We start from the raw sequence: 27,258 nt of genomic DNA, 5'->3' as shown, positions 1-27,258 counted from the left end.
GTTGTGCTGCAAGAGGTATATATGTGTGCAGAGAGAAAGGAAGAGAGAGGGCAGCTAAGCCATGTGTTCTGGGAGAGAAAACTTTGGGGAAGAAAGGGGGGGCCAGAGCTGGAGCTCTGGTGGCTGTAGATGGGTAGGTGCAGGGGGAGAGACAGAGAGAGAAGTGCCCTCGGACAGAGAGAAGTGCCCCCGAGTACCATGTGCTCTCCTTTATACCTCCAGAACAGAAAGAGATCAAAAACTTATCTTCCTTCCAAGCCAAACTCCAGTTTGCTTTCTGAAGTCAGGAAGGTGACCAATTTCACAGGTTCTCCTGTTTGAAGTCCCTAGTGATGGAGCCTCTATGTCTGGCTTCCTTTGTTCTTAGCTAGCCCTGCTCCCAGATATGACAAAAGGTATGCTAATCAGGAGCAATTGAGAAACAAAAGGGCTATTAGGCCTCTGAGCACCATTTGGTCCATTTTGCCATCCTCTGATTCCTGAGGGAGTGGGTGGTTCTCAGAGGTCAGAAGCTGGTTTAATATTACTCTAAGTATGTCAATCTGGTTTCATATTAATATAAGTATGTCAGAGTATGTCCAGGAATCTTGACTAATGTCTTTTTTTATCCCTCTGGTTAAAATGGGTTCTAGATATATAAATATATTGATTTCCTTTAAAAGCGGCCTAACACGGCTACCACATCTCTCTACTCAGGAAAAAACAGAAATCACAAAAGGAAATATATCTAATACAAACAAAAATCAAGTCTCAGTCCATTACAACAGGAGAGGATCACAGCATAAATCAAAACATCACATAATAGAGAAATAAAACTAAAAAAGAAAAGAGTATTCTGAAGAACTATATATATTATTTGATGTTTTGATTTATGCTGTGATCCTCTCCTGTTGTAATGGACTGAGACTTGATTTTTGTTTGTATTAGATATATTTCCTTTTGTGATTTCTGTTTTTTCCTGAGTAGAGAGATGTGGTAGCCGTGTTAGGCCGCTTTTAAAGGAAATCAATAGAAATAGAACAAAATAATACAGAAAAGAAAATAAGTGCTATATTTTGTGATTACCTTTCGAAGGTAGCCCTTCTTGGTCAGATCAGCAATAAGGAAATGTTGATAAATAACAGTAAACATCAGAGTATTTCAGTGACAGTCTAACAGGATGAGGATGGAATGGGTTAGGTGAGAGACAGGGGGACCGGGTAGATGAGGGACAGGGAGACATGCATGGTGATAAGAGGGTGACAACAGTAGCATTTTATGGTTTATAATGGACTAGAAAGCCAGATCTTTGTTAAGTCTTGTCTGGTGGGTGTCAAAATATTTAATCATTCTGACTTCAAAGGTCTTACATTCCTGTATTGTTTTAAAGTTATCTTTTTGCATTCTTACCATAAAATCATTAGTACAATGTTCTGGTTTTGTAAAGTGCTGCCCCACAGAGGTGACATCCTGGTTGGTGCTGGCATTTTCATATGATGTCTATGTAAATTTAAGGGGGTCTTTTACTAAGGCATGCTCACGTTTTTGGGCCGGGCTAAAATTGGCATGCTAAACGTTAGAGACGCCAATGCATTCCTATGGGCGTCTCTAACGTTTAGCGTGCCCACAATTTTAGCGTTCGCCAAAAACGTGAACGAGTCTTAGTAAAAGACGCCCTAAATCTCCTCTTTAGCATCTGGCTTGTTTCTACTACTATAGCACTCTTCACGTTTTTTTCCTGAAAATGTTGTGATGTATTCTTAAAAACTGCAAATTAAAAAAAAAGGTCAGAGGTGTGGCCTCTACTTTTTAATCCCCAAAACATGCAAAATTGAGAGTTTGTATTAGTAGTACTACTACTACTACTACTATTTAGCATTTCTATAGCGCTACAAGGCATACGCAGCGCTGCACAAACATAGAAGAAAGACAGTCCCTGCTCAAAGAGCTTACAATCTAATAGACAAAAAATAAATAAAGTAAGCAAATCAAATCAATTAATGTGGACAGGAAGGAAGAGAGGAGGGTAGGTGGAGGCGAGTGGTTACGAGTCAAAAGCAATGTTAAAGAGGTGGGCTTTCAGTCTAGATTTAAAGGTGGCCAAGGATGGGGCAAGACGTAGGGGCTCAGGAAGTTTATTCCAAGCGTAGGGTGCAGCGAGACAGAAGGCGCGAAGTCTGGAGTTGGCAGTAGTGGAGAAGGGAACAGATAAGAAGGATTTATCCATGGAGCGGAGTGCACGGGAAGGGGTGTAGGGAAGGACGAGTGTGGAGAGATACTGGAGAGCAGCAGAGTGAGTACATTTATAGGTTAGTAGAAGAAGTTTGAACAGGATGCGAAAACGGATAGGGAGCCAGTGAAGGGTCTTGAGGAGAGGGGTAGTATGAGTAAAGCGACCCTGGTGGAAGATGAGACGGGCAGCAGAGTTTTGAACTGACTGGAGAGGGGAGAGGTGACTAAGTGGGAGGCCAGCAAAAAGCAGATTGCAGTAGTCTAAACGAGAGGTGACAAGGGTGTGGATGAGGGTTTTGGTAGAGTGCTCGGAAAGAAAGGGGCGGATTTTACGGATGTTGTAAAGAAAGAAACGACAGGTCTTGGCAATCTGCTGGATATGAGCAGAGAAGGAGAGAGAAGAGTCAAAGATGACCCCAAGGTTTCGAGCTGAGGAGACAGGGAGAATGAGAGAGCCATCAACAGAAATAGAAAACGGGGGGAGCGGGGAGGTGGGTTTGGGGGGGAAAATGAGAAGCTCGGTTTTGGTCATATTTAATTTCAGGTGGCGTTGAGACATCCAGGCAGCAATGTCAGACAAGCACGCTGAAACTTTGGTTTGGATGCAAGGTGAGATATCAGGGGTAGAAAGGTAGATTTGGGTATTCTCATTTCTCTTTAGTCATTTTATTTCTTTGTGTACATTTTTTTTTATTTTGTCTTAGAGAAACACATAGAACCACCTAAAAAAAAAAACCCCAAAATGAAAAAAAGTCTTATGCATACCATGTTAACTAGCTAATGTGACCTTCCTGCCAGTGGGTGATTAAGATGGTGTCAGATATTAGAAACAATATTAGAATTTACACTAAATGGAAGGCTTTCATAAACTGATATTCATTGATTGGTTGGTTGTACTTGGGAAAGTTTTGATTCCCAGCTATTTGAATAAACATATTCCCAGGCTTCAGAATCATAGTTCTGATATGTTTTCGGTCTGTGCATATTGTTCTTGAGTACACAATTATGGGAGCGCTATGTAGCTAACTGATTTTATTCTGCTTCTGTGTTTGATAATCTGCTTTGGATACTGTAAGGTACAAACTCTTTTACTGTCATATCTTTTCAGTTGTTCGAGCTACTTGGCCCTGAAGGATTTGAGCTTATAGAGAAACTCCTACAGCACAGGCATAAAATTGTAGCAGCATCCCTGACATCGTCCAGTGATGACAAGCTACAGTCTTTACAAGGTAAGAACATGGTATTTTTTTTAGTTCAAATCTTTATATTATTTTCAAATACAAAAAATATAATAAAGTACAAACAATTACAAAACAGTAAGCAAAACTCAAACAGGTGCTGTGTGTACAAGCCAGATCCAACAAAGCTCTGAAAAACAATACATATCGAAATGAGAAAAGTATGCAGATTCAATCTAAAGATACAGATTCACAAAATAAACACAGTGGTGCCCATATTTTACTAAATTTACTGAGACCAGCTTGCAGTTCAGCCATTTTAGATTAATTTTTATAAATTAAACATACCATATCCCAACAAAATGTAAAGTTAACTGGATGATTATTTTTCCATTTGTTCAGAACAGTTGTTAAAGCAATTGCTATTAAAATATCAAACAATTTTTTATGTTCATCACAGGCGGATACACATATAGACATACAGACTCATATTTGGAAAAACAAAATACGAAAGTTCCAAACCCCTAAGAGAAAGGTTACACTGGCTTCCACTTAAAGAACGTTCAAGGTCTGCACTCTGGTTCATAAAATGATTCACGGAGATGCCCCGGCCTACATGTTAGACCTTATTGACTTGCCACCTAGGAATGCTAAAAGATCAGCACGCACATTCTTGAATCTTTACTTCCCCAGCTGTAAAGGACTAAAATACAGATTAATACATGTGTCCAGCTTTTCCTACATGAGTACGCAGTTGTGGAATACACTGCCATTTGACCTGAAAACAGTTTACAACCTAACCAACTTTCGTAAATCACTGAAGACTCATCTCTTTAACAAGGCATACCTCAATGATCTATAATAGGAACTGTAACGCACCATCACTTATCTGATATTTTGAATGTTTTCTCTCTATACCTGATTGCTTAATTTTATTATGTCATCCATGTTTCTTTATGTAATACCAATTGTATGTTTCACTCTGGATTGGCGAATGCCATGACGGAAAACTGTAAGCCACATTGAGCCTGCAAATAGGTGGGAAAATGTGGGATACAAATGCAACAAATAAATAAATATAGATCGAAAATAACCCAGTATGCAGAATGGCATCTTTCCAGTAATCCTGAAGATTAACACAAGTAAAGAGTATATGATCCAAAGTACCAGTGGTAGATTCACATGACCAGCATAAATTAAGACAATTCTGCATGAGCTTTAGATCGTTTCACTGGTATCCATAAGGCCTTGTGCCTCATATAAAATAAAGATTGACGTATAGAGGCAAAAGCTAATGGTCTTTTAACACACAGTCAAAATAATGACTGTTGGGACTCGGAAGTGAATGATCCCTAGGGACCTTATCTGTTGGGGTACCCTTAAATTAGAGGTGTGATCAATCAAGATTTTATAAAACCTAGAGACTTGTTTGCCTGAAACCAACATGTTACAACAAAGGGAGACTTGCAGAGGCTGCATCTCAGATAATGTAGTAGGAGACAGATGTGATTGAAGTTGAGTGTAGGTGGTAAAACTTATCTCTGTTGCAAGGCAGCAAAGGAAAGACGCTGACCACCTACATAGATTTTAGATAAGTTTTATAAGCACTTTAGCTCTTATGCTTCTGTACTTGTGTGAAATGCGCCTTTTGTAAATTTTTATGTCTGATCAATTAAGTTATTGTTACTCATTTTTTGGTCAAGAATGGTTTGGCTGTGGTTTTATTTTTTGTATTAATTCTCTTATTGGGTGGGCTGAATGTTAGAAAGGACTTGGGGGTTTTGGGTTGGCCTGTCCTATCTTATTCTTCTGGTATATACTCCTATAAAGCAGATATTAGCCATCCAGTTAGATATGTTCTGGATTGTTCACAATACATGTTACAATCAATAGATGTAGTGATAGGGAACAGAAAGCGGTGCCACTTTAGACAAGGAGTGAAATACCTTAGTAAAGGAAGGCACAAGAGTTATTGTAAAATAGTTCCTTTGGAACATACTAAGATCCCCGAGACTGTACCAGTACCTGGTTTCTATTTAAATATTCGCTGTCTGTGAAATAAAGCAGAATTAAAGATTGAATAGGGGAGATGCAACCAGGATTTGTGTTCTTTATTGAAACTTGGTTAAATTCAGGTAATGGTTCCTTGTTGAATAATCTGTGTCCTCTGGGGTACAGGTTTTTTTTTCAGTATCTCCACAGGGAAATAAAGGGGGTGGAATTGGTATTTTGTTTAAGGATTTACTTACAATTAACTTGGAGGAATCTTTTAATTCACCATCCATAGAAGCTTTGTCATGCAAAATAAGCGACTCTTCTTTAGCAGGGACTTTAAACTGTATTTTATTTTACTCCCCCTCCCGGTAACTGGGTTGAGTGTAAGAGATTGTTTTTATGATTTTATTAGTAAAATTGTTTTAAGTTCTTCATATAATCTGCTGCTGAGTGACATAAATCTGCATTTAGAACAGCATGGTGATACGAAAGTGGCTGAATTGAGAAGGTTTTTTTTTTTTTATAGCTAATTTGGATTTGGGGCTGCTTGGTTCTCAGTCAACTCGTGAAAAGGTACATCGGAGGAGTGGCCTAGTGGTTAGAGTGGTGGACTTTGGTCCTGGGGAACCGAGGAACTGAGTTCGATTCCCACTTCAGGCACAGGCAGCTCCTTGTGACTCTGGGCAAGTCACTTAACCCTCCATTGCCCCATGTAAGCCGCATTGAGCCTGCCATGAGTGGGAAAGTGCAGGGTACAAATGTAACAAAAATAAAATAGATACTATTGGAGATTCTACATGGAATGTTGCTACTATTGGAGATTTTACGTCAGACTCACAGAAGCAGAAGCCTGCGCGGCCACATTGGTGATCTGCAATGGCCGACTGCTAGTGGAATAGCAACATTCCATGTAGAATCTCAAATAGTAGCAACAGTGGAGGAGTGGCCTAGTGGTTAGGGTGGTGGACTTTGGTCCTGGGGAACTGAGTTCAATTCCCACTTCAGGCACAGGCAGCTCCTTGTGACTCTGGGCAAGTCACTTAACCCTCCATTGCCCCATGTAAGCCGCATTGAGCCTGCCATGAGTGGGAAAGCGCGGGGCACAAATGTAACAAAAATAAAATAGATACTATTGGAGATTCTACATGGAATGTTGCTACTATTGGAGATTCTACATGGAATGTTGCTACTATTGGATATTTTACGTCAGACTCACAGAAGCAGAAGCCTGCGCGGCCACATTGGTGATCTGCAATGGCCGACTGCTAGTGGAATAGCAACATTCCATGTAGAATCTCAAATAGTAGCAACAGTGGAGGAGTGGCCTAGTGGTTAGGGTGGTGGACGTTGATCCTGGGGAACTGAGTTCGATTCCCACTTCAGGCACAGGCAGCTCCTTGTGACTCTGGGCAAGTCACTTAACCTTCCATTGCCCCATGTAAGCCGCATTGAGCCTGCCATGAGTGGGAAAGCGCGGGGCACAAATGTAACAAAAATAAAATAGATACTATTGGAGATTCTACATGGAATGTTGCTACTATTGGAGATTCTACATGGAATGTTGCTACTATTGGAGATTTTACGTCAGACTCACAGAAGCAGAAGCCTGCGCGGCCACATTGGTGATCTGCAATGGCCGACTGCTAGTGGAATAGCAACATTCCATGTAGAATCTCAAATAGTAGCAACAGTGGAGGAGTGGCCTAGTGGTTAGGGTGGTGGACGTTGATCCTGGGGAACTGAGTTCGATTCCCACTTCAGGCACAGGCAGCTCCTTGTGACTCTGGGCAAGTCACTTAACCTTCCATTGCCCCATGTAAGCCGCATTGAGCCTGCCATGAGTGGGAAAGCGCGGGGTACAAATGTAACTAAAAAAAAATTAAAAAAAATATAATAACTTGTTCTAGTACTCCTTTTAACGGAATTACTTTCTCTACACCGACTTGGAATCAGACCATTTGGACTGACCATTTTATGTCCTCATTTTTGGTTAACTGGTTATCTCTTTAACAAGATAAGGTGGGATTTAGGCCAAACCCTGTGACAATATCCTGTAGAAGAAAAAATTGATCAGTTACAGTTCTGGAAAGAGATTGTATCTTAGGTTCCAATATTGGAGGAAGAAAGGTGAGCTGGATGAATAATTGGACTAAACATTGCTTGGTTGTGTTAGATAATATAGTACCTATATGTGAGGAAAGAAAATCAAATGGCCAGGGAATAAATGGTATACAGCAGAATTGCTAAATTTGAAACAAAAATTTTAGATTATTGGAAAAGAAATGGAAAAGAGATAAATCGGATTTAAATAAGCGTAATTGGAGGAAGGCAATACGTACTTATAAAAAGGCTATTATAAATGAAAAGAGAAAGTATTATTTTACTATGATAGAGACATTTCCAGTACAGGAAAACAACAGTTAATAACTTAATTGATACATCGCATATCTGTGTGAGAACTGGAGAGTTTCCACCCTCTGCCAATCAGTTGGCTCAATATTTTCATTTTAAGATAGGAACACTTTTTGATATGCCATACGTTTATAGCAAGGGTAGTAATTGGTCTAGATATGATTACTCTTCTTATGATGGTTGGCCAGCTGATCATTGCTGGAGTGCTTTTTCTAAGATCTCATTGGATGATCTTAATGTTTTTTTGGTTAAAATTCTAGGTCACATTGCTTACTTTGACAACTGTCCTATATATCTAATGACGTCTGTGTCCTGTGAGCTTAAAAGGGCCCTACTTCATTGGATAGAGAATTCATTCACTTCTGGTATCTTTCCTAAAGATCTCTCTCAGGCCCAGATGCATTAAAGACATTGGTAATTCCCGTTCCCTACCGATTCCATAGCGAATCGGTAGGGAACGGGAATGCATCAACGATAGGGAATGCAAATGAGCTACTCGTTGTAGCTCACTTGCATTCTCTAGTCCTTCGGTACCTGAGTCGGAGAATCGGGACGTCCCTTTAGATTAGGCTCCTCTTCCTGGTCTCTTCAGCCAATCAAAGCGGGCTTAGCTGGCTGTTGTCAGCGAAACGCGCTCTGATTGGCTGAAGAGACCAGGAAGAGGAGCCTAATCTAAAGGGACATCCCGATTGTCTGGCAACCAGGAAAATAGAAAAATTTCGCTGTGAAGGGGTAAGTGCCGCGGCGAAGACTAAATAGAAGGGGGGGAAAAAACACGAGCGCCGGCAGAGCAAAAAAAAAAAATGCGAAAAAAAAGACGTCTCTCACAAGCGCAGGGAGAGTACGTCCTTAAAGGACGCCCCTCACATGCGCTCCCTGCTTTTTTTTTTTTCTTTTTTACCTTTTTTGGGGGCCCTTTTCCTTTCCGATTCCCTCACAGGAGCCCTAACAAGAGGTCAGACATCTCGTTAGGGTTCCTACGGTAAGGGAATCGGAAAAACGGTAGTGCATCTGATTATAATGGGCTGCAACGGTAGTGCAGCTCATTATAATAGCTTTTCAAACATTTGCATTCTGTTTTCGTTGCAGGGAAAATGCCCTTAGTGCATGCCCGGGGTGAACTACTTGTGTTTTAAACTGGCTGGAACCAGTTTAAAACGCAAGTTGTGGGCTCGTTAGGTTTTGTGCATCTGGGCCTCAGATTGTTCTTACACCTATAATGAAAAATCTGAAGGTTTACAAGAGTAATACTACCAACTACAGACCCGTGGCATCAATTTCTTATTTTATAAAAGTAATGGAAGATCTGGTGAACGAACAGTACATTTTTTAGATCATTTTGAGTTATTACATACTTCACAGTGTGGTTTTCGCATGACTTACAACACAGAACTCTACTTGTTACATTATTAGATCATATAAGACAACCTGCAAGTATGGGTCAACGAGCCTTTATCATGCAATTAGATCTATCTAGTTTGTTTGATCTTATTGATCATAGAGTGCTACTTGAAATCCTTGATTGTTTTGGAATAACTGGAAAAGTGCTCTTGTGGTTTGAGGGATTTCTATCTTATATATAGATCATAGCGAGTTAGAATGCTTGACGTTTTGTCAGATAGATGGTCTCCGCCATTGGGTGTACCGCAAGGATCTCCCTTATCTCCAGTACTATTCAATGTTTTAATGTCTTCATTGGGTTGATGTTGTAGAGGGGAGGTTCCAAACTGAATCATACCATGGATTTAAATCTCAAAATTGATGGTGAAATTTATTTGCTGGATCGCTCAGTGAAACTTGTAGGTATTATCTTAGATGATAAATTATCCATGGAAGATGAAGTTAATTGTGAAATGTTTCTGTACTATGAAGAAATTAAGGAGTACTTGGAAGTATTTGCGGGAGGATTTATTCCGGTTTATGGTTCCATCTTTAATTCTATTCAAGCTGGATTATTGTAATATTGTTTACATGGGTTCAGAATGTGGCCGTGTGGCTGATTTTTTGGGATCACACCTTACTTCATTGAGCTACACTGGCTTCCAATAGAGGGGAGAATATTATTTAAACTGGGGTTACCTGTGTCTTAAAATCTTCCTGATAAACTGTTGACTCTATTATATCTCATTTAAAAAAAGAAAAAAAAACTTTTCACTCTCAGAGGGTCTGTCCTCTAAAATTTCTAATCTGTCTTCATCCTATTGCCTATAATTTACAATTGTTGTTGCATTGTGATTTCATATTTTTATGCTGGTATTTTCTTAATAGAACTGTGTTGAACTTCTGTTCCAGTGATTTCATATTTTTATGCTGCAATTGTCTTAAAGGTGCTCTCTAGAACAGTGTTTTGAACCTGTGCCAAGTGTCTTAATCTAATCAACTTGGTTACACAGAATTTGGTGAATCTGGTGTCTTGTCTTAAAGGTGTGTTTATTAGAATTGGGTTTTGAATCTTCAATGCCAGAGACTTAATTCAGTGAATTTGGTTACATTAGCATCTGGTGACTCATAGCTCTGGACCAGGGGCAATTTGTATACAGCTGTGTAGTAAAAGAAAAAAACAGAACTTAAGATTACCTTGAGGGGAATTTTCGATAGAATGTCTAAATCAGTCCAAATTCTGAACAGGAAAGAAGGTAATTTTCGAAAAAGATAGATGTCTATCTTTTGTGTTTGAAAATACTATGGGTGTCTTGTGATTTGTATGTTTTTGGTTTTGGTCCATTTTCGAACAAAAAAAATGTTCAAATGCAAAACGTTCAAAACAGAGAGGTTAGTGCAGCGGGCTTTGATTCTGGCAACATGGGTTTAATTCCCACTGATGCTGCTTGTGATTTTGGGCAAGTCAAATGCACAAGGGGCATTTTTGGATATAGAGAGTAATCCACCTAAGTGGATGAACACAAACTCCCACGTAAAAATAACAGTACAGAAAAAAGAGAGTGGGAAATGGACCAATGACTCCAGGACAACGGGAAATGAAATACCAAGGAACCACTTTATTAAATGATTCGACACAAAAAAAACTGTGTTTCGGCCAGAAGGCCTGCCTCAGGAGTCTAAAAACAACAAATATTTAAAAACATAAATAAGCATTTGGTAACATAATTTGAAATAAACAACACAATTAAAAAATGATGATAGGAGATAATACAACAAAAAAATAGAAATATAGAAATATCTAAAGTAAATATATCTAAAGTAAAATGAAATTATAAACATGGAGACATGATATATACATAAACAATGCAGAATAATAAAATATCTGAAAACATGAATAAACATTAAGTGACATAAAATGAGGTAAGCATCAAAAATAAAAAATGATAGTAAAAGATTATACAACAAAAAATTCTTAACAATATGTATCTAAAATAAAATTATCTAAAGTGAAATGAAATTATAAGCATGAAGACATGATGTAAACAATGCGGAATAATAAAATGAACATATAGGGTCTAAAAAAGGCACATATATATGCATGTATAATTATGTGTCAATATGTGGGGACTCTATATGATATAACAGTTGAAAAAATTCTGATATGTAATGTTAAGGTAATATGTTCAAATGTTAAGTTGATATGTCCAAATGTAGATCTGTGATTTAAGGCAAAAAAGAGGGGGGGTCAGAGGAAATATATATATATATATACATGTGCATACATACGCACATATACATATATACATACACACGACTACATACACATACACATTAAATGTCCATGTATTTTTGAACATCACTATTATTTAGTAATGTATGAACAAACAGTGGATAAGAAAAAAATGAAATAAAGATGTTACTATAAAAGAAAATACTATAAAAGAAAAACAGAATGACCGACCTTGGTGATCCTTGTAAAGAACTTGGGGTCGGATAGTCTATAGAAAAAAATATATATAATAAACAGAAGAGGACAAGCATCGTTGATACGACCAAAATTACATCAGAAATATATTGTCTTTTTTAAAAGGAAATATCAACAGAGCATAACATTATCAATCAAAAAAGTGTAGGAAGATATATATGTTGCTTCCACTGCATGGTGTTTGTGACTTAAAATAAGATAAGGGATATATGCGCACACAGTAAGGGATATATACATAGTGCTGCAACTGCACGGTGTTTGTAACGGTTATTGCGGAGCGGGCAAATAATATCACAAAATTAGTGACTATAAACATATGTAAGCTGAAAAACATATTCTCATAGAGAAACGTCAGTAAGGAATATATACATAGTGCTGTAACTGCACGGTGTTTATACTGTCAAATGGCGTAAACGGTTATTGAAAAAACGTAAGGCAAGACAGAATACATAGTGCTGCAACTGCACAGTGTTTGTACTCTCATACAGCGTTTGCGGTTATAAAAATGGCAGCCAAAAAAAATGCAAAAACAGTGATTATAAACAATTGCGAGCTATAAAGTGAGCATAACGCACGTCTAAATGAGATATATTTGGCCTTCTGTCGCTATGTATGTCTCGCGTAAACGAACAAAATAACATCATTTTTAGTGCCCTTATATCGCTATAGATATCCTCCATGAACAAGCGGAAAAAAGAGTATTTACCTTGAAAAAGACCTTTATAAAATCTTGTTAGCGAAGCGTTTCGTAATGCTTGAAGTAAACTGTGGGAGAAAAAGCGTATGTTATAAATACTATGTTTGGCGCCAAAAAATAAATGTAGACGTATTACGTGAGCATGCTGATTGGATGAAACATGATCATGTGGTGATTGGTGTAATAGAGTGTGTCCAATCAGAACATCTGAAAAACGGAAGATTGACATAATGGTGAGCCAATAATGAGCACGAATGAGTATAAACTAAGAGTAAACGTAAGGATGACGTATCTAATGAAGAAAACCTATCTAAAAAAAGAAGAATGTCATTGTTGCCGAGCGATCTGTCTGGTTACAAAAAAGACACTGTGAATGTCAAAACAATACAATAGGTAACAAAGATTAGTAACAAAATGATAATAAATGGTTTTAAAAAAACTGTGAATGTCAAATGACACAAAGGATGAAAAAAAGAGGGGGAAGACGAAATAATAATGAACGCTGTGTTAAAAGAAAAAACAAAGTAACTAAGATTTGTTAAAAGTTTATTGTAAGAGGTAAAGATTGGAATGGTTAGAGAACGAAGTCTCTATGGGGAAAAAACTGAAAACTAAACAAATCAAAATCAATGGAGATAAAGAATGCTGATGTAAATGTTACAATATGAATATGCATGTGCATGAATGTGTGCTGTAAAAATAAAATCCCTGATATTTATTCCGCATTGTTTACATCATGTCTTCATGCTTATAATTTCATTTCACTTTAGATAATTTTATTTTAGATACATATTGTTAAGAATTTTTTGTTGTATAATCTTTTACTATCATTTTTTATTTTTGATGCTTACCTCATTTTATGTCACTTAATGTTTATTCATGTTTTCAGATATTTTATTATTCTGCATTGTTTATGTATATATCATGTCTCCATGTTTATAATTTCATTTTACTTTAGATATATTTACTTTAGATATTTCTATATTTCTATTTTTTTGTTGTATTATCTCCTATCATCATTTTTTAATTGTGTTGTTTATTTCAAATTATGTTACCAAATGCTTATTTATGTTTTTAAATATTTGTTGTTTTTAGACTCCTGAGGCAGGCCTTCTGGCCGAAACACAGTTTTTTTTGTGTCGAGTCATTTAATAAAGTGGTTCCTTGGTATTTCATTTCCCGTTGTCCTGGAGTCATTGGTCCATTTCCCACTCTCTTTTTTCTGCATTTTTGGATATGACATCTAAGTCTGAATTTGGATGTTTTTTGTAAAACCTCCAAAATCAGAACAGGAAAGGTCATTTTCTACAAAAAAAAGTCTCTCTTTTCCTTTTGAAAATGCTGTTTGGAAAAACATTTTGTGATTTGGGCGTTTTGTTTGGTCCATTTGAAAACAAAAAACATCCAAAAGACACAAGAAAATCCACAGTAGAGTGAAACCATTCATATGTTCTAAGTGTGGTAAAAGCTTTGGTTATAATGTAAATCAAGTGCATGAGAAAGTCCACACGAGAGAGAAACCATTTACATGTATTGAGTCTTATAAAAGCTTTGGTCAGAAGGTAAACCTCACAATGCACCAGAGAATACACACAGGAGTGAAACCATTTACATGTCCTGAGTGTGGTTAAAGCGTTGGTTGGAAAGAGAGCCTCACACGGAATCAGAGAATCCACACAGGGATGAAACTATTTACATGCACTGAGGAGGTAAAAGCTTCAGTTCTATTGGTACAGTTAATTAGGGAATGTGCACTCTTGCTGTGAAGTATGGAAAAATATTACTCTGGTATTTAGATATACGTAATGGGATCTCCTTTTTATCTATAGATCTGAATTCAAAGCCCAAATCTACTGATAAACAATAGACACAAAAAATAGAAAGCTTGGCATCAGGTAGAATAGTGGAAAAGTGACATCCCAGGAAAGCAATAGGGCATCCTTGGGGGCACTGCAGTGGACTTTATAAAATGCTCCCAAGTACACCTATCACCATTGCTCCCTTACCTTGTCTTTTGAACCCCCAAAACCCACTACCCCTTTTTTTTGCCTTTTAGGTAATTTGCCACTTTTGCGGCCAGCCTTATTCATGCCTGTATAATATGACGTTTGTTTATTCAGAAAACTAAGACCAGCACTGTGACTAAGCATTTGATTAAACTTGAATCTAGATTTTTTTTAAAATTTGATTATAATCTTTGCATTACAACTGAATACAAGAATATACCATAGGAAAAAAATATATATATAACAAGATAAATAATTCAAAAAAGAAAATAGGTATGTAGTCCACATCATGGAAAGCAGCCTGAAACGAAATAAAAAGAAAACCTTTGATAGGATACAATTAAATCTAATCACCTCTAACCAATACAATATTTCAAGAAACTTCTTTAACATACTCTCCCTGAACTAAAAAATAAAGAAAATACATTAGCTTATCACTTCCTTATCCCACAAAAATTTTTCCAACTGTTCTGTCCAGTGTCCACCCCTCCTGCGAGTCCTACTTGAACCGGGGCTACCTGCTGATGCTGAAAAAATGCTGCTTTTTAGTTCTGCAGTCTGCTGAGTCTCCCTGAGATCACTGATTGTGGAAGCTACACATATGCTCGGTTAATGGTATCGGTTCAGGGAGTTGCAGCAGCCTGCAGAGCTGATGAGCTGCTAGCAAGTACTGCCGTGCTGATTGTGGACCTCAGCCTTGAGTGCGTACTTCCCTGCCCACCCATGACTACACCAAGCTGAAGAAGAATTGAAAGAGCAGCCTTTTTTAAAGCAGTTGCGGCTTGATTGGCTGAAGATCCCCCTGGCCTGCCAGGGCCAACATTTGACTATACTACACTGTGATCTACCCTCTGCCGGCCCACCAAATCTGCTGACTGCTTGTCTGCTGGCCCACCTGATCTGCCGACTGCGTGTCTGCTGGCCCACCCGATCTGCCGACTGCGTGTCTGCTGGCCCACCCGATCTGCCGTCTGCACGCCTGACACTGCTGAGTTGTAGAACAGCAGTGTTTCTGTGTCAGATCACAAGGCAGCTATAATCACATTTTCTGGCCACTAAAGTGTGTGTTAGTTGTTAGCTTTAAAATACCCAGTCAAAGAACAATGTTTTTTTTGCTGTTAGGAGAATAAAATGAGTCAGTCCAAGTTTTTTTCCGGATGTAAGAGAGAAAGTGGCTTGGGAGAAATTTTTTGAATATTGTGAAGATACAAAGAAAAGCAGGTGCCTGATCAGGCGAAAAACAAGTGTGAATGCAGCATGATTATTGTGGAGGGAAAAAACCCAGCCAATCTTAGAAAACACTTGGAGCGTTTAAATAAAACAGAAGCTCAAATCTTGCAATCACAGGAGTCAGCGTGGAAATTAATTAAGCTGGATGATTTAATGACCACCAACCAAAATAATCCAGTAAACTTGAGTCTCATCACTTCCAAATTCATGAATCTCAAAGTGCAGTCTGTCTCATATAGCCAGCAATCTGACTAGTATCGTGTATGCATAAAATCAGTTTTGGATATGATTATTGCTACTAGCAGCGTCAAGACTCTTGAGGCTTGATAACTAGAGGCCCCAATATCTTGGAGTATAACCTTGGCACACCAATCACCCGGTCTCTATTATTTTTATGAAGTCTCTTTTATTGAATAAATCACAGATAATTTACTCACAGATAGATGTCCAGAGGTGCTGCTCCAGGACACAGAGACTCCTTAATCTGAGAGCTGTTGGGGGTGGAGATCTGAAGAGAGGTAGATATATTGCAGGGGGGAGAGAAGGATAGTTGAACAGGTAGAAGTGGTCCAAAGCTGGGTGACTGGAATGTGCAACATCTCATTAGAGAGGAGATATTTTCAAGGTAAAAAAAACAGGTTCATTACAGGGAGTTTCAGTAGGACACAGCTGTCTGGAATGAGATGGTACATGCTCCATGTCTCTGGCTAGGTGGTGGGAAAGCCTCATGACTGAAGGGACAAAGAGGTGTTGAGGCTTCACGTGGGTTCAGGGAGGAGCAGATAGAGACCAATGGGGACAGAGCCTGCCATCGGGTAGCAAGGGGTGGTCCTAGAGGACGGCTCTCGATTGGAGGGAAAGGTCATACCTGGCAGACCTCCCAGGACAGAGATAGTGAGAATGACCAGGAAATGATAGCAGGAGGACAAAAGAGCCAAGCTTGGCAGAGAGAGAGAGAGAGAGAGAGAAGAGGTCTGGGCAGCCTCACAACCAGTGGTAACAGTTCTTGCATAGCCAAACAAGTGTGGTTGCACTGCCTGTGAACTACATTACCCACAGTGCATTGCTCATGTATCTTTGCAGTGAGAAACTGCAGCAATGATAGTCCTTAGAACTGAGAATAACAGTAAAAGCATTACACACATTTTAGGATCATGTTATAAATTAGTGTGAGGCTGTCAGAGGACAGAACAAGCAGTCCAATGACTATTATTGATTCACCTGAATTTAGAAACATGCTTTAAAACCTTGGATCCCAAATTCAACCCTTGTGACAGTGCCAAAGTCTTGAAAATGATGCAACAAAGCAGAATGTTCTTACCAGAGAAAAACTTGAAAAAATGGTAGATATTCCTGGATATTCAGTGCTGGTGCATGCAGCGCTGCTTATGCCTTGTAGCGCTATAGAAATGCTAAATAGTAGTAGTAGTAGTAGACTTGGAAGTTTAACCATGCACCAGCCAATGTTCATACTGGTTCCCAGGTTTCTCTGCACATACAGTTAGGACAGCTGTTTTGCTGTTCTAACTTTATGTGGTCACTTTGCTGCTTAGTGGACTGAAAATTGCTGCTTACCAGCTAGGTTGACGCTCTGCCCTGGCCTGCCCCTAACCTACCTGGTTAGAGGATGACTGGTTAGCAGACATATTCAGCGGCACTAACCAGTTAAGTGCCACTGTATATTGTGTACCAGCTTGCTCAGCAGGATTTATCTGGTTAAATCTTTTTGATTATTGAATCCCCACATGTGTATTTTTTAGCCATGCCCTAGTTCTGCCCAAAATGTGCCTAGGCCACATCTCCTCCTATTTGCATATACTGGTGATTTGGAAGAGTATATCATGACTTTCTAAAAGTAGGATTTAAATGTGTATGCCATATATATGTCTGTATACCAGTTTATGTATGTCCAAATTCACAAATAGGGCTTCCTATACGCACATAATATGAGCTAGAAAGTATAAACACTGACACACACTAAGTCAGACCTAAGCTCCATCATGCTTAGTATCCTGTTCCCAGTGGCCAGTCCAAATCACAAGTAACTAGCAGGATCCTAAAAAGTAGATAGATTTCATGCTTCTCACCCCCAGGGATGAGAAAGTCTAATTGTTAATAATGGATTATGGACTTTTCCTCTAGGATCTTGTCCAACTCTTTTTAAGCGCATTTTGCCCAAGTGATAGTACCTGTTGGAAAGCTTTGTCCATTTGTACATATCTGCACAAAGACACATGTCTCATAGAGCCCCTGTCATCCTAAGAAGACACGTTACCATGTCTTTTCACAACCAGTCCTCAAACTGAGGTAATGAGTTTGCAAATGGAAGAAAGGGAAATGTGCCATTTTGCCGTACGATATACTGTAAGTGTGCACCTTTCAACTTGTTTAAACCCAACCACATTATCTGCTTTTACTACGTCCCTGTCAGCTGCAGATAACCTCCCTTGGCCCAAGTACTGGCCAACTACTTCAAACAGAAAATATCTAACATCAAAAGAAGTCTTCCCAGCCCCATGAACAACATAGGAGGATACCGGAACATGACATGGGTAACTGAGGACCCCATACCAGCAGACAGAACGTGGTCAACTCTCAAGCCTCCCTCCACTGACATGGTTAAAATCTTATGAAGAAATACGCTAAATCACAATGTCTTCTAGATAACTGTCCGAATTTCCTGCTAAAGAATGCTCCTGATGCATTCATACATTGCCTAATGAAATACAACACTTACATGCTCAACCAGGACCAATTCCCAATGGAGAAAGGTGGCATCATCCTAACCCCCATCCTCCCAAAAAATAAAGATCACGTGAGATGTAGTATCCAACTACATACCTGTAGCTTCCATCTCCCTACTTACCAAGGAAATGGAAGACGTAGCAGCAAACCAACTCATGGAATATATGACTTCCTTAGCATAAGCAGCAGATGAATCCAGGAACTGGTGGTTTGCATCCGCCTACCAGCAGGTGGAGATAGAGAACACTGAACTGAAAGCAGTGACACTGGACGGTCAGCTCCTTGTCTCCTCAGTATATCTCTATGTCCAGCAGGTAGGGTTACCATATGTAAAGTTGCCAGGTGGGCGGTTTTACCGCCCAATTAGGCGTTTTTTTGCCAGCGGCGGCGGGAAAATTTCGCCGGCCGCGTGATGTGTTTTTTTGTGTGGTTTTCCCGCCGCCACTGTGCGAGTTCGGCGTTTTTTTCCGGGGCTTCTATTGGTCCAATAGAAGCTTTTCCGGAGCTTCTATTGGTCCAAATTGGACCAATAGAAGCCTTTCAGGGGTGGGGTGACGTCAGGGATGACGTAGGGGGCGGGGCTAGTGGCATAGGGGCGGGGTTAGTGACATGGGAGGCGGGGTTGGTGATAGGGCGTGGTTAGGTGGGGCGGGGTTTGGTGAGGCAGGGATTGACTACGGGCGGTTTTTGGGCGGGTTTACGCTCGTTTGGGGCTGGCAACCTTGACCATAAGGCTCCAGAAAAAGGAGGACGGATTGAGCCAGGCGGGTTTTACTTCCATTGCTTTCCATTGAAATTCAATGGAAGTAAAACCCGGCTGGCTCAATCCGTCCTCCTTTTTCTGGAGCTATATGGTAACCCTACCAGCAGGTGGTGGACGGATTTCTCCCAGCTCCTAGATTCTTGGGGAGCTCCTGGGCTGTTTGGCCAGTTGAGTGTAGGGGCGTTTGGCTGAGGGTGCCAAACTTGAGGACATACTTGTACTACAGGTGCCTGTCCTACCCTGTTCCTCCTCCAGATCTCTGTAGTCTTTCTTTCCTAGCTGTCTGTTAAAAAAAAAAAGTTTTACTGTCCTCACAGCTTTTTGTTGCGATAGCCAAGGAGAAACAGAGAATTTATTTTTATTTTCTGGGTAAACTGCCTGTCAGTGTTGCCAGGTGGGCGGTTTTCTGTGACCCGCCGCGGGAAATTTTTGCCCGCGGCGGGTTGCGGTTTTTCGGGCTGCGGGGGGGCGGGGTTAGTGACGTTTTGTGCAGGGTTAGTGACGTTCTGGACGGGGCCGATGACGGCGGGAGCGGGGTTGATGACGGCGGGGGTGGGGGTGTCAGGGGCGAGGTTTGACTTTGGGCGGGTTTTGGGCTCGTTTGGTTGGGGAAAAAAGTTTCCACCTGGCAACCCTGCTGCCTGTTTGGTTCTCAGTTTGCTGCTAGGCTGAGTGGGCGATGGGAGCGCCGTTTGGGCTCCCTCAGAGAGTGACCACCCGTTTTTTTGCCTTCCCTGCAGTGCCGACGAGTGCTTTTAAGCTTCCTTGTTGTTGGCGGGTGCTGCGTCGGGTGTCAGCGAGCAGGCGGGTTGCTATGGCGGTGGAAGAGGTCAAAAGATGTTCCTGCTGTGGCTCGTGCCGTTTGGCAGTGGGAGCCTGTTTGGCACACTGCTCAGACATGGCGGTGGATACATTAGAGCCGGTGGGTGACGGTTCCCTCGCTTTGGACCATGTGGTCCGCGTTTCTTCGGCGGCTGCTGATGCGCCTTTGGAGCCAGCGTCTTTTGTTTCCCCTGAGTCTTCCCGCCTTCGCGGTTCAGCGGGTGCAGAGAGCGGCAGCGCTGGGGCGGATCCTGGGTCTGTTTTTAGTGTGGGACATCCTTCTGGAGCGGATGCGGAGTTCTCTCCAGACTTTATTTTATTATTGCATCAGGCTTGTTTACTTAAGAAAGGGATCCCTGCAGGGCTTTCTCCTTTCCCTCAGCCTGTTTTGGAAACCAGAGCATTCCCTTCTGCTCAGGGCCTGTCTCTTACTCGGAGGATATGGCTGCTTAACGCAGACGCTTATCCTCTTTCCCTGAGGGGTGGGGGGGTTGTTGCCCCAATTTCTTCTCCTCCTCCTGTAGTGCTGGGATCTGGGGACTCTTCTAAACCTTCCAAGTTCGAAGATTTGGAGGAGGGGGAGCCCTTGATTGGAGAGCAGGATGATCCTTTTGCGGTGAGGATTTTTCATCGTGAGGAGCTTCTCTTATTTCTGAATCTTTAGCTGCATTAAATATTTCAGATCCTTAGGAACTTGCAGCTGCTTCTGTAAACCCTAAGATGGCTAGTACTAGGAAGCTCTCGAGGGCTTTCCCTGTGCATGAGTCCATGCAGGAGCTCATTTCTTCTCAGTGGACAGACCCTGAAAGTACTTTAAAAGTGGCTAGAGCCATGACTCGGCTCTATCCGGTGTCTCCGGCTACCTTAGAGATATTTTCCTTGCCTAAGGTAGATGCTTTGGTGACGGTGGTCACTAAGAAGACCACTCTCCCTGTAGAAGGAGGTGTCGCCCTTAAGGATATGCAAGACAGGCGTCTTGAAGCCTCCCTTAAGCGTTCCTTTGAAGTGGCCGCGTTGGCTTTACAGGCTTCTGTTTGTAGTTTTTTTGCTGCCAGAGCTTCTCTTTCCTGATTTCAGGAGCAGGATCAGGATTCAGCTTTGGGAGTCTTGGTTGGTATTCCGTTGGAGTCAGCTCTTGCCTATTTGACGGATGCCTTCTATGACTTGGTCAGAGCTTCGGCCAAGCAGATCGCTTTGGCTGTTTCTGCTCATCGGTTACTTTGGTTACGTCACTGGGCTGCTGATATGACTTCTAAACAGTGTCTCACTAGGCTTCCCCTTTGGGGGACGTTGCTATTTGTTGAGGATCTGGAAAAGATAGTTAAGGATTTGGGGGATTCTAAGTCCCAGCGTCTTCCAGGGGACAGGTCTTGATCTGGTCCTAAATCTGGTTCGGCTAGGCCTCGTTTTCTGGAGGTTCGGCGGTACCGTCCTGGCCGTAATACTTCCTTTCAGCGTTCCAGATTCCAGCAGAAGTCTTACTTTTGGAGCAACAAGAGATCGTCAGGAGCCTCAAACAGGTCTCAAGCTCTCAATCGCCCTGCCCAATGATGGGGCGTGGGTCCATACCTCGGGCTTTTCCATAGGAGGGTGATTATCTCTCTTTGTCGGGGTGTGGACCAGCGTAACTTCAGACCAGTGGGTCTTGGATATTATAAGAGACGGTTACAGGTTAGAGTTTGCCGTTCCCATCGGAGACGGAGTTTTGGAATCTCATTGTGCCACGGTGTCCAAAAATCAGGCCGTTCTGGCTACGTTGCAAACGTGGTTGGATCTCGGAGTGGTGGTGTCCGTTCCTCGAGCCAAATGGCGCACAGGCTGTTATTTAATATACTTGTCGTTCCTCGAAAAGGAGGCTCTTTCAGGCCCATTCTCGACCTCAGGAAGGTGAACGAGTGTCTTCGAGTTTGTCACTTTCGCATGGAGACGGTGAGGTTGGTGATCGCCTCTGTTCAGCCAGGGGAGTTTCTCATGGCTTTGGACTTGAAGGAGGCGTGCTTATATATGCCCATTTTGCCTCCTCATCAAAAGTATCTTTGTCTTGCTGTCTTGGGGCGCCACTTTTAGTTCTGTGCGCTTCCTTTCGGCCATGAGCTGTTACTAAACATGCTAGACATAGTAACATAGTAGGTGATGGCAGATAAAGACCTGTACAGTCCATCCAGTCTGCCCAACAAAATAAACTCATTTTACGTGGTATGTGATACTTTATATGTATACCTGAGTTTGATTTGTCCTTGCCATTCTGAGGGCACAGACCATAGAAGTCTGCCCAGTACTCTTCTTGTACTAAAAGTTCTGAAGCTACTGTTGAAACCCCTTAAAATTTACACTCCAGCCCATACATATCTATTCAGTCCGATCAGGGCACAGACCATAGAAGTCTACCCAGCACTGGTTTTACTTCCCAGTTACCAGCGTTGCCACCCAATCTCCGCTAAGATTCCGTAGATCCATTCCTTCTAAAGAGGGTTCCTTTGTGTTTATCCCACATGTTTGAATTCCATTACCGTTTTCATCTCCACCACCTCCCACGGGAGGGCATTCCATGTATCCACCACCCTTTCTGTGAAAAAATACTTCCTGACATTAGTCCTGAGTCTGCCCCCCTTCAACCTCAATTCACGTCCTCTAGTTCTACTACCTTCCCGTCTCCGGAAAAGGTTTGTTCGCGGATTAATACCTTTCAAATATTTGAACGTCTGTATCATGTCACCCCTGTTTCTCCTTTCCTCCAGGGGTGACATAATACAGATGTTCAAATAGACAACATAGGAATAGGGGGCAAGGTCTTATCCTGGTTCCTGAGCGGCAGATCCTACAAAGTGAAGATGCCAGGCTTCCTATCTGCAGAATGGATTCCAAATAGCATGCATTGGATTTTCTGAATTGTACGCCTGCCCTCTGTTTATATATCTGAGTAACTTGTACACAGAACTGAATTCACAAGTCTGATGTGTGTGGGGTATATATCCAATAAAGTAAAACTAAAAAACCTAAAAAGAATAACAGCCTAATGCCTCAGGTGCTGCATATGTTTGTTTATTACAATTTAATGTACTGCTTAATTTATATAGATTAAAGCAGTGCTTGGAGAGCACCATGGACCATTTTATATCAAATGGCTCAAACCTCTACCAATAAACTAAATAGCATCTTGATAGTCTTTTTAAAAGAAATATGTTTTTAAACTTGATTTGAATTTTAGATAAGTAGGCTATAATCTCAGATTAAGAGGAAGACTATTATAAAGCTTTGGGGATAGATAGAAGAAAGCAGAGTGACAAATACATTCAAGCCACGCCACAGTTGGTAGTTGAATGACCAAAAACAAAGGCCGTGTTTAGGTACATATGGAATTAAAGAATTAGTCATATCATCTGGGCTCCTATGTAGAGTGTCGTGTGACGATCATAATTATCTTAATGTGGAAGGATATTAGAAGTCTTTGTCTAAGCAGGCATAACCCTAGAGAGCCGTGCCATGGCTGATAATGTCAAAGCTCTGACAGCCATAGATGTGAAGCGTCTGTTAACGCTTTCCAAAAATACTAGGACTAGGGGGCATGTGATGAAGCTACAATGTAGTAAATTTAAAACGACTCGGAGAAAAGTTTTCTCCACTCAACGTGTAATTAAACTCTGGAATTCGTTGCCAGAGAATGTGGTAAAGGCGGTTAGCTTAGCGGAGTTTAAAAAAAGGTTTGGATGGCTTCCTAAAGGAAAAGTCCATAGACCGTTATTAAATGAACTTGGGGGAAATCCACTATTTCTGGGATAAGCAGTATAAAATGTTTTGTACATTTTTGGGATCTTGCCGGGTATTTGTGACCTGGATTGGCCACTGTTGGAAACAGGATGCTGGGCTCGATGGACCTTTGGTCTTTCCCAGTATGGCAATACTTATGTACTTATATGTCCTCTGTAGAAGCGATTTGCAGTTCTTGCAGCATGGATCTCACACTACTACCCTGTTTCCCCGAAAGTAAGACATCCCCTGAAAATAAGACCTAGTAGAGGTTTTCCTGAATTGGTAGATATAAGGCCTCCCCCGAAAGTAAGACCTAGCAAATTTTTGTTTGAAAGCAGGGCTGCCGAGAGCCGGACAAGGCCGCCCCCGGGCTGCCCCCCCCACCCGAGGTCGCCGGGCCCACCCTCCGTCGCTCCTGGAACTAACCTTAAACGCCTCCTTTCACCTTCGCAGCAAGCAGCAGCAGGGCAGACCTCTCCTTCCTTCCATGCCCCACCCTCACGGACGTGAGGAAGGAGTGGCCTGCCCTGCTGCTGCTTGCTGCGAAGGTGAAAGGAGGCGTTTAAAGTTAGTTCTGGGAGTGACGGAGGGCGGGCGGGCCAACCCCGATCCAACCCCGATGCTTCCCCGAAAAATAAGACCTAGCGCATTTTGGGGGGCAAAAATTAATATAAGACAGTGTCTTATTTTCGGGGAAAGACGGTATTTAGAACAAGACTCCCGATTTGACAGCAGGTTTGGCCATACAGTTCTGTAGAATTTATTTGAGGATTAGAATCCAACTCGGTCCCCCCCCCCCCAGCCCCATTTCTTTCGGTTCCATGCTGCCTTAAAAAAAATAAGATAAGTAAAACAAAGAATCACATTCAGAAAGCACAGGGCTTGTTCCCGCCAAAAACAGTTTAGATATCTGCCTGTTGTAGTGCTGCTGGTTGCATTATTCGCTCTTTTTTTTCTTTTCTTTTCGAAACGCCCTAGATCTAGGAATTTCAATCTGTGAGGATTTCAATATCTCGCTTGTCCTTGAAGAAAACAGTTACCTGTAGCAGATGTTCTCCAAGGAAACCAGGATATAAATCTTCACAAACTCTCCAAGGAGAGGGCATGCATGTGCAGTTGAACTGAATCAAAAGCTGTGTTCGGTGCTGGAGTAAATGTTCCCCATGCAGGGCTCCGTTGGGTAACGTCACGTTATCTATGAGGATTTATATCGTGTTGTTCTTGGAGAACACCACCTGCAGGTTTCTTTCAGCTTCAGTATTTCCCCCTCTCTTGCTTGCTCTGTTTCCATATCTATCAATACAGGTTTTTTTTGGACTTTTTTTCACCCACAGTCTCCATTTTGTCTTCTCATACACATTCACGGCGAAGCCCCAGCCTACATGTCTGAGTTAATAGACCTACCACCCAGAAACGCCAAAAAATCATCCCGAACCTTCTTAAACCTCCACTTCCCCAATTGCAAAGGCGTGAAATACAAAACGCTACGTGCATCAACCTTTTCTCACATGAGCACGCAGTATTGGAATACACTGCCACGCAACTTAAGAACAATCAACGAACAAGCTTCCTTCCGCAGATCACTGAAGACCCATCTTTTCGAAAAGATTTACGGAAAGAACCAAAACACATAAAGTCCACACCTACTATTCACGAATGCATCACACATTCACCTCGGAACTCTCATTCCCGTAATATCACATCATTCATAACTTCAATCACAGAAAGACATATATCATATGTCTTCATGCCTTCTTATCGTCGTCTAAGCTCCCATTGTTTCCTCCCAATGTTTCAATGTTTGTGCTCCATTGTTACACCCCCAAGGACACTCAATTGTTTCGCATAATTATACAAAATATAATCCATAACCAATCTGTAACAAATTGTATTTCCAATATTTAACTCATATTGTAAGCCACACTGAACCCGCAAAAAGGTGGGAAAATGTGGGATACAAATGCAATAAATAATAATAATAAATAATAATCTCCTCTGATTATATTTAAGAAGTTAATATGAATTCATTCTTTTAGCATGTCACCTACAAAATCTTGGTTGCGTTCATTTTTTTGCTGGCACAATCACAGAGTTATTTTTTAATATTGTGCTGTCAAGCTAGTAACAACATGGCACAGATTGTATGCCGCCTTCAGAGATAAGATAACCTTTCTTTCATTATATGATGCAAGACAGTAATTGACATTCTGTCCCTCCCGTCAAATTTAAAGGTGATAAGGAATAATTCAGTAATCTGGGCTAACATTTAGCAGTCCAGTTGCAAGTGTGTAAAATGTAACTAACATGCTTTTTTTTTTTTTTTTTAAAGTTGATGCACGCATAAAATATTTAGTGGACTGTGTGTGAAAGCAGTTTTAAAATGGCCAGTAATACACGAGTGTTTCTGGCAGTGGCAATGGCAGCCCACTCTCCTAGTACTCCTCCATCACCTATCCCATCCACTGACACAGAAAGGTTCCAGAAGGCAAGAACGAGCCTCCTTGGCTATAATAATGAAATGATGCTGTTCTTTGCCCTGCATTTTTAGCCCAAAGTAGAGGTTTGGGTCAGCCAGAACCATTAGGTAAGAAACATGAAACTGTTTATGTAATGGGTACTTAGGTATATTCAGGACTCAGAATAAGAACATAAGAGTAGCCATACTGGGTCAGACCAATGGTCCATCTAGCCCAGTATTCTGTTTTCCAAACAGTGGCCAAGCCAGGTCACAAGTATCTGGTAGAAACCCAAATCGTGGCATCACTCCATACTACAAATCCCAGGGCAAGCAGTTGGGACCAAAAAACTTGAATAACTGGACAGTTGCAAAAAAACATGAGCTATAGTGCCCACTGCAGCCCGACATTTCAGGCATTGGGATTAATTCAAAAGACCGGCATGATTAAGCCCAATCAGGAGAGAAATATATAATCGTGTGAGAACTCGAAAATGACATTCCTGCAGGGCAGCACTACAACTAATAGAGGGTGCTGCACTCAACAAAGTAACAAAATCAGCATTCGTGAGTCAAACACCCAATTCACGAAACCAACCCTGGGTCAGCATAGAGTAGTCCACCAAAGGAAGAAAATCCTGAAAGGCACGATGAAGTTCAGCCAAAGACAGAGGATCAGGGAGTTCAGCCTTAAAGAAATTTGTACAGCATGATGCAGAAAGACCAGAAGTTCGGCTTTAGAGGCATGCAGTAAGAAATTAAGGTGTAAAGGAGCAACCCACGCTCATCCAGTAGCAACTGGAGTAAAATGTTCCACATCCAACACCCAGTCTCTTAATGGCGGAAACGACACGTTTGTATATACCCCATCAAATTCAGGAGCCCTAAACCCACCTGCCACCAGGGCCTGCAAAGAAAATAATATTGTAGTTTCTATTTTTTTTTTTACCAGCCCACATAAATTTAGCAATCATACCCTCTAGTATACGGTGATTCTTTTGTTTAAGATATAATGGGATCATCTGAAAGATATAGAGCTACTTTGGAAATAAAGTCATCTTAAACAGGTTAATACGTCCAAGGAGTGACAAAGGTAAAGAATGCCAAGCCTCTAATTTCAACTTGG

The 27,258-nt window shown here is 41.1% G+C and overlaps 1 protein-coding gene across 1 annotated transcript in view; it reads left to right on the top strand.

Annotated features, from left to right (window-relative positions):
• LOC115464829 (activating signal cointegrator 1 complex subunit 3-like) overlaps positions 1–27,258 on the top strand; it is a 417,679-nt gene that overhangs the window by 161,798 nt on the left and 228,623 nt on the right. Inside the window, exon 5 of the mRNA XM_030195187.1 lies at positions 3,320–3,440. Within this exon, the coding sequence (XP_030051047.1) occupies positions 3,320–3,440 (121 nt within the window). The remainder of the gene's footprint in view (positions 1–3,319; positions 3,441–27,258) is intronic.

The sequence above is a fragment of the Microcaecilia unicolor genome, chromosome 3 (assembly GCF_901765095.1).
Source record: "Microcaecilia unicolor chromosome 3, aMicUni1.1, whole genome shotgun sequence".
Taxonomy (NCBI): Eukaryota; Metazoa; Chordata; class Amphibia; order Gymnophiona; family Siphonopidae; genus Microcaecilia; species Microcaecilia unicolor.
Note: the sequence above shows the minus strand (reverse complement) of the source record. Positions and strands in the feature narration are given on the sequence as shown.